This window comes from Erpetoichthys calabaricus, chromosome 12 (genome assembly GCF_900747795.2).
Source record: "Erpetoichthys calabaricus chromosome 12, fErpCal1.3, whole genome shotgun sequence".
NCBI classification, from domain to species: Eukaryota; Metazoa; Chordata; class Cladistia; order Polypteriformes; family Polypteridae; genus Erpetoichthys; species Erpetoichthys calabaricus.
The window spans coordinates 133,895,297-133,908,698 of record NC_041405.2 but is presented as its reverse complement, the minus strand read 5'-3'; the positions used below and the strand labels follow the sequence as shown (position 1 = coordinate 133,908,698).

General features: G+C 41.8%; 1 protein-coding gene across 6 annotated transcripts in view; it reads left to right on the top strand.

The window, feature by feature from the left end:
• Positions 1–13,402, top strand: part of arhgap45b (Rho GTPase activating protein 45b) — a 115,787-nt gene that overhangs the window by 69,921 nt on the left and 32,464 nt on the right. For all 6 annotated transcript variants that reach the window (XM_028816279.2, XM_028816278.2, XM_028816277.2 and 3 more), the window contains exons 7-8: positions 4,874–5,011; positions 5,490–5,554. In XM_028816279.2, the coding sequence (XP_028672112.2) occupies positions 4,874–5,011; positions 5,490–5,554 (203 nt within the window). The remainder of the gene's footprint in view (positions 1–4,873; positions 5,012–5,489; positions 5,555–13,402) is intronic.

The window sequence follows — 13,402 nt, the reverse complement described above, 5'->3', positions numbered from 1 at the left end:
AGAGAAATAATTACTTATTTGGATTTTTGGAAAGCTTTTTGAATAAGGTCCCATATGAGCGGCCTTAGGGATCAAACTAAAACAAGTGGGAATTCAGGGCGCTGTGTGTAGATGGGAACAGAATTGGCGTAACACAGGAAGCAAATGGTTTCATGATGTTGAGAGGAACCTTTTTTAGAATTGGGCAGTGTTAAAAATGGTGTCCTTGAGCACTCGTTGCTGGGCCACATTTTTATACACATTAGCAATCTAGATAAGAATATAAATAACAAGCTGGCCAAGTTTGCAGATGATACCAAAACAGGTGGAACAGCAGATAACACAGAATGAGCCAAATGATTGCAGATGTCCCTGGGCAGAACTGAGACTTGGCCAATGAAATTTAATAAGTAAATGTAAAGTATTTATACATAGAAAGTAAAAATGCAATATTTGAATACACAGTGAGAGGTTTCAGACTTAAATATACACTTTATGAGAAGTGGTAAACTCTTCACTATCTATATCCAGTTAGTGTAAAGAAGCCATTATAACAGGCGGTCAGGTTATGTAGCACCCCTGATGTATGGAGTACAAGTCAAGGGGAGTTATGTTTAAGGTTTATAACACACTGATGAGACAGCACCTGCAGTGCTATGTGCAGTTTTAGTCTCCATATTACAAAAAAGACAAAGGAGCCCCAGAGAAAATCTTGAGGAGAACGACAGGCCAGAGTTTCTTATGTACAGTAAATGGTTTGTGGAAGTGCGCCGTGGTGGATCGCCACATGTTGGTAAAATAATCGACATTGTGCTCACGTACTTCCTTAATCCACCCCTGATTGGTGACGATGCCCCCAGGGGGGACAACCTTCAGTGCTATGACAAATGGCAGTGTTTCTCCAAGGGGGACACCCCCCAAACCCCCCCCCCCCCCCCCCCCCCCCCCCCCCCCCCCCCCCCCCCCCATTCTGACTATTGTCAAGAAATAAGTCTCAGAGATACTAAGAAGAGCAAGACTGAGCGGCAACAAAAAAAAAGTTCAAGAAACCCTGGAGTAGGCTGGTTAGGACTGAGAGGTGTGAGCTGTGAGGAAAAACTGGAAGGAGCAAAGAACCCTTTCAGTTTAAGCAAACAGAGATTAAAAGGTGTCATGATTGAAATGTTGAAAATTATGAAGGGAATTAGTCCAGTGGATTCCAGCTTCTATTTTAAAATAAGTTCTTCAACAGAAACAAGGGGACACAGGTGGAAATGTGTTCGGTGCAAATTTCACACCATTGTTAGAAGATTTCTTCACACAGAGGACAACAAACATGGAATAAATGTCTAAGTAGTACTTTAGGGACCTTTAAAACTTGACGTGATATTGCTGTATAGCATTGATGAGATGCAGGACACAAAGGCATCAACCAGCCCTACCCAGGGTGCCAGTCCATTGCTGCCGCCACTCACTCACACACACACTCATGCTCACACAGTGATGTTTTTGAACCACCAGTTCTCCTAATCTGCATATCTTTGAAAGATACTGGAGGCAAAAAACGGAGTTCCTGGGGGGAGGCCTACAGATGCACAAGGAGAACATGTAAAATCCAAACTGATTCAAACCCAGAAAGCCAGATCAATGAAGCAGAAGAGCTCATCATCATAATGCCTAATTTAGGTGTACATCTTCAAGATAACAGAGAAAAGGTAAATCCACTCTGACATGGGGAGAACATGAAGATGCTACTCCAGGTAGTAGTTGGTCTGGGCTTTGAATTTGGGAGTCTGCCGCAGCGGTCCATTCTTCCATCAGTGTTATAATTTTGGGGCACTCAGTTGTGCTTCATTCCACTACATTACTATTTATTTATTTTGTGTCTTGCTGCATGATGGATAAGTCACAGTGTTATTACAGTTGGCGTATTTATTCTACAATGGAGCACTGGCTGCTTAACTGATTGCTTGTAATTCCATAATAATTCATTACATTTATGTAGCACTTTTTAAGCTAGTAAAAGTGGTTTTCACAGTGAGTAGGGAGTCGCTTCAACAACCACTAATGTGTAGCACCCACGTGGATGATGTGACAGCAGCCATTTTGCGCCAGTACACTCACTACACATTAGCTGTTAGGTGGTGAAGGGGTGAGAGAGATAGCCAATCAGAGACAGGGGATGATTAGGGGGCCAGAATGACCAGGCCGTGTTGGACAATTTAGCCAGGACATTGGGATACATCCTACTGTTTACAAAGGATGCCCAGGGATCTTTTAATGACCACAGTCACTCTATTTGACAGAAGTGGGGAGAAAACTTTGTGGGTCACAGTCCACCTCCTCAGCCTGCCAGGTTAGAGATAGTACTGTCTGACAGCTGCCAATTTTTTGGGGCTTGTTGCAAGAATGAAATTGGGACCCTGGCGTTTGACTTGTACCAACCCAGATAGCCATGAGTGAGGGTACTGAGGTCACATTTTCTTGTCTTCACTTGCTACACTTGAGAGATGGCTTATTTTTTATAGTTCCAGTCGAAGAATAAAATGCTTTGTTTTTTTTTCCATTTGACACGTGGCAATGATTCCACCTTGTTTCAGTGCACTGAGGAGAGTGAACAAGTAAAATATGCAACATAAAGTCTTTTAAGACATAAATGAGATAGAAGGACACACTAACGGAACAATAAATGCCAGTCTGCCCCGTCTTGAGAAATGCCACACTGGACTTTATACAAGCTACATACTGAGCTGATTTCCTCTTTCCCCAGAGCTGCTCCTTCCAAGTGGAAAGTGGTCATTTACCATTTAATGGGTGACTTCATTGGGTCAACAACAGAATTACAGCTAGCACTGCCTCTTTGTGGCCCTTTGTGATGCAGCACCTTATACCATGCACATTCCTACAGAGCAAATCCTGCCACTGTCCGGCTCGCCACATATATAAGGGCTAGACAGTGGCAGGATATATAAGGATCTGTGCTGGGCCCTCTGCTCTTCTTTCTACACACACCTTCTCTCTAGGCCCTTTCATCCTGTCCCAGGGTATCTCTTATCAGTGCTATGTCAATATAAGCAGATATACTTGTCATTCCCTCAAGTGGTCCACCTAGTATCAGCTAGTCTCTCTGCATGTCTCACTGATATTACAACTTGGATGAAGGAGCACCATTTCCACCTCAACCTGGCAAAGATGGACCTTCTTCTTATCCCAGCTCACCTGTCTGAACAGCACCCCATCTCTGTTTAGCTCAGGTCATTATTGCTAACACCTACCAAGTCTGTAGCATATTTGTGGTGGTTAGTGAGGACCAGTTGCAGTGTTCTCTTAGTCTTACAGATTAATTCTATACAACATCCGCAAGATCACACAGTGTGTACAGTATGCGACAGTGTATGCGGCACAACTCCTGGAATAGGCTTTGGTCTTGTTTCGTCTGGACTAGTGCAGCCTCTCAGCTTCAGGTGTCCTGACATGTCTCACCAAGCCACTGTAAGATGATTCAAAATGCAGCAGCACATCTCGTGTTCCACCAGCCTAGGTGGGCATATGTCATTCCTCTTTTCAGATCATTATATTGGCTCCCTGTAGCAGCATGTATTAAACCTTGATGCTTGCCTTCAGAGTATTCAGTGGGTCAGCACTTTTATATATGAAGACATTTACGAGGTTTTATGCTCCTTCTCGACCACTCTGGTCTGCTGATGAACAGCATCTGATAATGCCACGTCTTAATGGCATCAAATCTCAATCCAGACTCTTTTCGTTTGTAGCCCCTAGCTGGTGGAGTGAGCTAGCTGCCCACCTCCATTTAATATTCTGACTCCCTCAATGTGTTTGAAGACCCTTTTGTTTGGTGAACTTCTGTTTGATATTAGCCGTTACATTTTTTGTAACTTAAGAATTGTAACTTACTTATGTTGTGCTCTGAGATTTTCACTTGTCATTGTCAATTTTGTACTATAACACTTATTCCCAAACAGACCCCCAGGCTGATGTTTACTCAGTTATGTAAGGTGCTTTGGATAAAAGTGTCTGTTAAGCAAATAAATGTAAACGTACTGCCCCTTAGTGGCTCTCCACTCACACAAGACACCATACTTTCTCTGGGCTGGGCCACACCTTAAGACCTTTCATCTTTCAAGGCGGACTAGAAGCTCACCCACTTGGTTCTGGCCAAGTCGCAGAGGAAGGTATTTCAGTTTATGGATGCAGAGACTCAGCCTGTTACCAGAAGACATAACTGGACTTATTTATAAGGTTAACATAGGCTTTTATGAATGTTCAAGTGAAGGTTGCCTTCTTTGGCTTCTTTCAGTTCCCAAGACCACACATTTTGGTGTCTCCTATTTGAGTGATGCTGGATTTTTGTCTTGTCTGTTTTCACTCATCAATGTTCATGTATTTAAGTTTAAATGCCTTGAATGGTTTCCAGTGAGACTTAGGAATCTTCTGCTGTTTACGCTGAATAATGCTGAAGCACCTATTTATAATGCGACACACGAGCTGCCCCAAGGTGCTCATATTTCTGGGCAGCATGATGGTGCTGTGGTCAAGGTTGCTGCCTCGTTGTTCTCAAACACTATCATCTTCTGGGGGAGTTTGGATGATTTAATTGAGTTTGCCTGGGATCCCACCACCACACATGCCTAATGAGGTACGTGTTAGTTTAATTGTTGGTTCCACACTGGCCCAGTGGATGTGAGTGTTAGAGAGCCCTGTGATGGGCCTGTGTCCTATTTGGGGCTTTATCCTCCCTTACCTCCAATCCTCACAACTTTGAATTGGTTTGAGTCATTTTGAGATGGTCATGTTATGTTATTCTCATTTATTTATGGCAGTTGTAGACATTCTGTATGTAATTCTTGCTGAAAAGGACATGTGGCTGATATAAAGGTGACTCTCTGCGCTTCAGGTTTCTCCAGTTCCGAGGAAGTGGACATTCTTTTGCAGCGTGGTGAAGGAGGAGTGGACTCAGCTCTGCAGTATGCCAAGGTCATCTCCAAATACATGAAGGACATCCTATACTACGTGGAAAAGCGCACAGCTTTAGGTGGGTACTTTGTCCCTCGTGCATACACCCCCAAAGACCAGCATGAGGTTAGAAATAATTCTGGGTGTGGATCCAGACAATTGAGCTTTTTAGACTGTTGTCAGTAGAGCTCTCCATCAGTCCAACAGCAAATCTGACTGTCAAGGTATCTTGGGAAGAGCCATCTACCTTCACGCATAAAGCAACACCCTCTAATGACATAAAGCAACTTCTGGGTGACCCAAAATACATCACTAGAACCCTGGTTTAGATGCTAAGCATTAATATCAAGGCTATGATCAGGCAGCCAGCCAGCCCACATGCCATCTGCTGTCTGGAAAGAGGAAGCCAGATGATAGCTTCAGGTTTTGACAGCAAACAGGAAGAGGCTGCGCGCTGTTGAAATCGCTATGTCTTTTTGGTAGGAGCTCCCCCCCCTCCCCACGTGTGCGGTTTCTCTTTTAGCTGCAGTGTTATAACATGTCTGGAATTTTTTCAGAGGTGGAATTGGCCAAAGGACTGCAGAAGCTCTACCATGGTTGCAGACCAATGTTAACAAATGAGGTAAGACTGTATTTTTTTATGAATGTTATTTGTTTACATGCAGTACAATCTTTAATTAACTCAGACTGCCACCTCACCCTGATGTCATCCTCACCAGGTCACCCTGTCTCCCAATAAGTCAAAGAACGCTGTTCTTGTTCATGTTCCCTAGTGAGCAGAAACAACTTGCTTTTTTCCCTCGTAACGACAGTCATCACTCTCTCGCTCATTTCATCTTGTTCAGCTTGAGTCATCTGACGCAATGCCATCTTTAAATGCAAACAGGGCACAGGTCAGGCCAGAGCTTTTACGGGAACATCTGTGTTAGTGAAGAGTTGGACCCTATGCTTCTGGTTATAGGGGGAGGTGACAGTACCTTTTTATATGGCGGATTTCAATGTTGTCTGAGCCATGGATTTGTTCCCTTTTTGGTTTATTATCTACACTATAATGTATATACTTACTAAGCAAATTTTTAGTAACAATACACTAATACTGGGTAATGGGGCTCCATTTTGTTTTCAAAACAGCCTCAGTTCTTCATGGCATGGACTCTACAAGATGTTGGAAACATTCTTTTGAAATTCTAGTCAATGTTGACATGATTGCATCATCCAGTTTCTGCAGATTTGTCAGCTGCACATTCTTTCTGTGAATCTCCTGTTCTGCCACCTCCCAAAGGTGTTGTATTGGATTCAGATCTGATGACTGGAAGGCCATTGTAGAACACTGAACTCATTGTCTTGTTCATCCAACCAGTTTGAGATGACTTTCTCTTTGTGACACCATTCATTATTATGCTGGACATAGCCATTAGAAGATGGGTAAATTTTGGCCATAATACACATGATTAGCAACAATACTAAAATAATCCATGGCATTCAAGTGATGATTGATTGGTATTAACAGGCCCAAAGTATGTTAAAAAAACATTCCACACACCATTACACCATCATTACCAACCTGGACTGTTGGCACAAGGCAGGTTGGGTACATGGATTGGTGCTGTTGGTGCCAATTCTGAGACTACCATCTGTGTGCCTCAGCAGAAGTTGAGATTCGTCAGACCAGGCTACGTTTTTACAGTCTTCAGCTGTACAATTTTGGTGAGCCTTTGTCCACTGGAGCCTCAGCTTTTTGTTTTGGCTAACAGGAATGGAACCCGACATGGTCTTCCGCTGTTGTAGCTTTTCCACCGTAATGTTCAATATGTTGTGCCTTCTGAGATTCTGCTTTCTGAGATACTGTAACAAGGAACAAAAAACAATCCAACACATCACCTCTGCTTGTAAACTACAGACACAGACAACAGCCTCATACACAATCAGACAGCGAACAGTAGACAACAAGAACTTGTGCTACAACATAAGCTAGTCAACACATACACCCCAGATTAGTAGTACAGAAATGACACATATAAATTATACTAGGACAGAAGTATACTGACGGAAAAGACCATCTTCCATAACAGACCACACATAACAATGGTAGACAACCTGCTGAAGTTCAAACCAAGCATCAGAATGGGGAAGAAAGGTGATTTAAGTGACTTTGAACATAGCATGGTTGTTGGTGCCAGATAGACTGATCTGAGTATTTCAGAGACTGCTGATCTACTTGGATTTTCACACATAACCATCTCTACGGTATACAGAGAATGGTCCGGAAAAGGGAAAATATCCAGTGAGTGTCAGTGTTCTGGGCGAAAATGCCTTGTTGATTCCAGAAGTCAGAGGAGAATGGCCGGACTGGTTTGAGCTGATAGAAATACAACAGTAACTCAAATAACCACTCGTTACAACCAAGGTGAGCAGAAGAGTATCTCTGAATGCAAAACACATTCAATCTTGAAGCAGATGGGTCTCAGCATCAGGAGACCACATTGGGTGCAACTCCTGTCAGCTAAGAACAGGCAACTGAGGCTACAGTTCACATGGTCTCACCAAAATTGGACAACAGAAGATTGGAAAAATTTTGCCTGGTCTGAGAAGTCTCAATTTCTGCTGCGACATTTGGGTGGTACGGTCAGAATTTGGCATCAACAACATGAAAGCATGGATCCATCCTGCTTTGTATCAATGGTTCAGGCTGGTGGTGTTGGTGTAATGATGTGAGAGATATTTTCTTGGCACACTTTGGGTCCCTTAGTACTAACTGAGCATCGTTTAAATGTCACAGCCTACCTAAGTATTGTTGCTGACCATGTTCATCCCTTTTTGACCACAGAGTATCCATCTTCTGATGGTTACTTCCAGCAGGATAACGTGCCATGTCACAATGCTCAAATCATCTCAAACTGGTTTCACTGTATTTAAATGGCCTCCACAATTGCCAGATGTCAATCCAATAAATCACCTTTGGGATGTGGTGGAATGGGAGATTCGCATCATGGATGTGTAGCTGACAAATCTGCAGCAACTCTGTGATGCTATCATGTCAATATGGACCAAACTTACCAAGGAATGTTTGAAGTACATCTTGTATCTATGCCATGAAGAATTAAGGCAGTGCTGAAGGCAAAAGGGGGTGCAACCCAGTACTAGCAAGGTGTACCTAATAAGGTGACTGGTGAGTGTATAGTATCTTATTAAAATTGGACTGTCCATTGATATTCAATAGCTTGACACTGGGCAGTTGAGGAATTATTAATAAACAGATGCCACTTCATCTTGTTGAATCTATGCCAGAAAGAAGGCAGTTCTGAAGACAAAAGTGGGTCCAACCTGGTACTAGCATGGTGTACCTAATAAAGTGGCCAGTGAGTGTATATTCCTTCAATTAGTTATTGGTTTGAAGGAATCCCAATCATCAACAAACTCAACTTAAAGTTGTCCACCGATTATATGTTAATAAACAATATGAAGGAATCCCAATCATCAACAAACTCAACTTAAAGTTGTCCACCGATTATATGTTAATAAACAATATGCTTGGGGATTGTCATCTGACCCAAATTGTCACTTTTGCTTCCTGAATGCCCCAGGTACATTTATGCATATGTTTTGAGACTGTCTGTCTGTGTTTAGTTTTTGGTGCGGGGTGCCTAATTTTCTTACTTTAATATTCTCTATTAGCATTCCCTTGCTGCTGTACTTTTCCTACTTCTAGATTTTTCCTTACTTCACTTCTCTATTATCCAGCAGGAGGTATTTAATAATAATAATAATTCTTTACATTTATATAGCGCTTTTCTATTTGCATTAGAGATGATCGCTTCCAAAATTGCCTTTTATTTTTGCTGGAAATCACCTGATTCGTTTTTGTTTTCTGTCTGAAAGTCTTCCTTTCTTAATTTGATCTTTTTGGAGTTGTCAGCAGTGAGGATCAATGGGGCATCTGGCTCTCATATAGATAGACAGATGGATACACTACAGCTGGTTGAGCATCGATGCACCAGGTCCCGGCCACAACCCTAATATTTAACTCTTCTTCTCCATAATGGGGTCAGTGCTGTGCTGTTCCTCATAGGCTCCTAGGGGCTGTCTCTCTCAATTATGTTTCCCAAGATTTCTTTCATTTCTTTTCCTTCCAAAAGTTTTTTTTGGTGGGGGGGGTCCTTGTCTTCTTAGGGAGTCAAGACTTGGAGGAGTGTTGTCAAAAAACAGGCCTATTAAAGCCCATTGAGGCATTCCTTGTGTGATTTTGGGCTATACAAGAAATAAATTGTTGTTGTTGTTGGTTGTTGCTAGCTGGGGGGGGGTTGGGGTGTTCACCAAGTATGAAGTTTTACTTTATTTTAATTTCTGTCAGAATGGCTTGTGTTCCCCTTTAAAGTGTTTATTTTGTATTTCAATACAAATTTGATCACAAACAATAAATTCATAAATACATCCATCCATTATATCCTAACTACTGGGTCATGGGGGTCTGCTGGAGCCAATCCCAGCCAACACAGGGCGCAAGGCAGGGAACAAACCCTGGGCAGGGCGCCAGTCCACCGCAGGGCACACACCCACTAGGGACAATTTAGAATTGCCAATGCACCTAACCTACATGTCTTTGGATTGTGGGAGGAAACTGGAGTACCCGGAGGAAACCCACGCAGATGCGGGGAGAACACGCAAACTCCACGTAGGGAGGACCCGGGAAGCGAACCCAGGTCTCCTAACTGAAAGGCAGCAGCGCTACCCACTGCACCACCGTTCCGCCCCCTCATAAATACATAAAACTACATGTATTTTTGACATTATCATACCAAACACATACAACTTGCAAAACCCACACATAAATAAAATGCAGAAGTACACAGAACTGACAGAGGATGTACTCCACTCATGGTGAATGGACAAGGTGACCATTATGCCCATTGTTATACCCGCCACTGGTGTCATCCCACATACATTACACAATAGCCTATAGACATTACATATAAACCAACACAAATACAGAGAACTCCAGAAAGCAGTTGTTTTAAGTACTTGTCACATAGTGAGGAAATTCCATAACACAAACACATTCCCATAAAGCATGTACACGTACGTATACACACCACAGAAAACTGACCAATGTTTCGGCCTGGGCCTGATATAGGCAGTAGCAATGGGACTTTCCCAGAAAATATGTAGATAAAGAATATTATTAATATTATTATTTCATAATAAAAATCTACAAATAGAATAGCATAGGAGACATAAATTCAGTAAAATAAAATTAAGCAATCAACACAAGCTGACTGTAATGTTACTCTTTAAAGGCACTGCTAAAGGCGGATTTCATTCAAAGTCCAAACATGAAAGTCTCTCAAATGGCTGTTAAATCCTGGCCGATGTCATCCCCTCTTGTTTGGTACCATCAATAAACTGATTGATGCTGCTCTTCCATGGTTTATGGGGCTGCTCCAGTAAGATTTGAGGCACAGGTTCACTAACAGCGATATACTGACAGACTTAAACTCATCTGATATGAGCTCTTCCACTCTGTTTTACCAGTGCGACTTTCTTCTAGCTTCAGCCCATTACTTTAGGCTGGTCAGGTCACTTGTGGTTGCCTAAAATACTGATGTTTGAACTTCAGGTGTGGAGTCTGGGGACTTGGCATAGTAAACTACATAAGTAGACGCTGGTTTGAGTTTATATTCAGTAACGCAGAGAGAAAACTTTAGGGCCCTGGTTGCAAAAGGATCGTGTCCCTTGTTTTTGTTTTATTGTCTTTTTGGACTTTGTGTCTTTTCTTTTTTTCTAAGTTGTCCATTTTTGAATGTTATTTATGTAATTTTGTTATTTTAGTTATCTTTAGTTTTTTATTCTGTTGTTTAGTCTAATTTCAATTTGTACTTGCTATGATTAGCACGTAAGGTGAGAATGAAAAGACCAAAAGCCCTGTAACATCTTAAAAAGTCAGAATTAGCGTAAGCCGCCTTTATTTGGGGTGTTCGTATGAATTGTGATGATTAACGTCATGAGGTAAAAGTACATAATAAAGAAGAATAGCTCTGTCACTTGAAATACTAAAATGTGTGATTCAATTGAAATGTTAAAAGTCTAAATATTCTCATTGCATCCATAATGGCTAACACGGTACAATAACCCACCTACTACAGACATCGATTGTAATAGAAATTGATCAGTTTTCAGTCTCTGATAGAGGTCTGTAAAAGGCCAAACCCCTAGAAAAGGATCAAAAATCAAAAATAACTTCACATTCATGAGTCTAAAATGAAACCCCACATGCTTATGTTTGAAATTTGTCATTTTTAACCTTCTGGGAGTGTCTCTGAGAGGGCTAGGACCACCACTAAAGAATCAAGCAGCCTTGAAATTGCATAAAATGACACTCCATGGGCCTATATTATCAGTCCTCATTTTTTGAGGTTTTGTACAAAGGAGTAACTTTGACCCCTTGGGTGCCATTTAGAGGGTCAGGAGATGTGAGCGCTTTGAGTAGTGAGAAAAGCGCTATATAAATGCAAAGAATTATAATTATTATTATGTGACATGTACAACTTCAAGTCCTTCTGGTGGTTTTTGCTGAAGGCACCTTTTGATCTTGTCTTTATCATAAGGGTGCACAAAATATTGTTCACAAATGGACTAAAAATGGGGATTTTGGGTTTAGACGGCCAAATATAGGGGTGGGCGGGAGAATCAAAAAGCTTGATGTCTTGCATAACTAGAAATCAAGACAAGTCAAGCAGTATATCATATGTGGGAATTTTCTAGTACCGGTGAGTCAGGAAGCACTGGACAAAAAAATACTGAAGTGATATCAAAGTGTTCACAAGAAAATTCTTATGAGCTCAATAATGAGAAAAAACGTTATAGGATAATTAAAGAGTAAACAGAAACACTTGAAGCATAAGAGGAAAAAAAATACCCTGTCATTTGTGTAAAATCTGACTTATCAGTGTCTTTTTTTTGGACAGTTAACTTCAAACAATGACTCAGAGCCCCCTGCATTGGTAAATGTAGTCAAACACCCTTAGGCCCACTGATTCATGTGCCGGCAAGAGTCACATGACAGGTAGCACAAGTCGTCACAGCCGACTGATTGCTGTTTTCAGATGCATCATCCATGTAAAAAAAAAAATTTAGAGGAACAAAATTAGTGCTGGGCGGCACGTTGGCGCAGTGGTAGCGCTGCTGCCTCGCAGTTAGGAGACCTAGGTTCACTTCCTGGGTCCTCCCAGCGTGGAGTTTGCATGTTCTCCCCGTGTCTGCGTGGGTTTCCTCCCACAGTCCAAAGACATGCAGGTTAGGTGGATTGGCGATTCTAAATTGGCCCTAGTGGGTGCTTGGTGTGTTTGTGTGTGTCCTGTGGTGGGCTGGCACCCTGTCCGGGATTGGTTCCTGCCCTGTGTTAGCTGGGATTGGCTCCAGCAGACCCCCGTGACCCTGTGTTTGGATTCAGCGAGTTGGAAAATGGATGGATGGATGGAAAATTAGTGCTGTCTCCCCTCATGTCGGTTTTCTTAACTGCTTTGCTGGAAGTTCAAATTTCTTCATGGCTGTAAAATGTTGACAGGACACACCCGTATTTTCTGCATGTGTTTTCTTCAGTGTGGCTTTCTTTTGGTTTCCCTGAAATTGGGGTGTGACAAGTCATTGCGTCACAATGTCATCTTAACCACATGCCTTTGAGATGGCAACTATTGGCCCAGGGATACAATGACAACAATCGTGTCAGTTAAACTTTCACACTTGCAAAAATGTTGCTCTGCATCACCTTAAAACTGCAAGTTTGAAAAAAGTGTGAAGTGGAATTCAGCCGAAAGAATTTAACTTTGTCACCTTCACCAGCTAGAGAACCCAAAGTAGCAGAACACCCTGAGACCACTTTATTCAACACAGGCTAGTGAGTTGTTAAATTCTAAAGGTGGGTTGTGTTGTGATTTTAAAAGATTGAAAAACGTCTTTATGTGGAAGTAATTTTTTTTTTTTTTTTACTAATTTCAAAAATTGTTTTGGGTGTTTGGTAACATTGAGAACCAGAACGAAGAACTTTCCCTTATCTAAGATTGAGAATTGAAAAAGTCATTTTTTTAGCTTTCATGTTTTAATTAAACCATGGCGCCATTTTTGTTTTGGTTATAGTGCTGCCTTTTTTGTAGTGGGTCAGGTATCACCATTTCTGTGAGTCACTAACTGATTAGCCAATAAAAGCTGTCATTTTGCTTCACTTCTCATTGAAAGTGGCAAACAAATTGTCCACCTGGTGACCACAAGGGGACAACCACTGAGCCCCAACCCCAGGACACAGTAATACCCAGCATGTTACTATGATAAAATAAATGATATTTATTTAAACAAAGAACTTCTCTGCAATCACCTTTCCAATACCACATGCGCAATACACAAACATATATTTTTCTTCCTCCTTCCATCCTCCATTGGGAGTTGCCTGCAGCCTCCCAACTCTGACTCCTTGATGCTA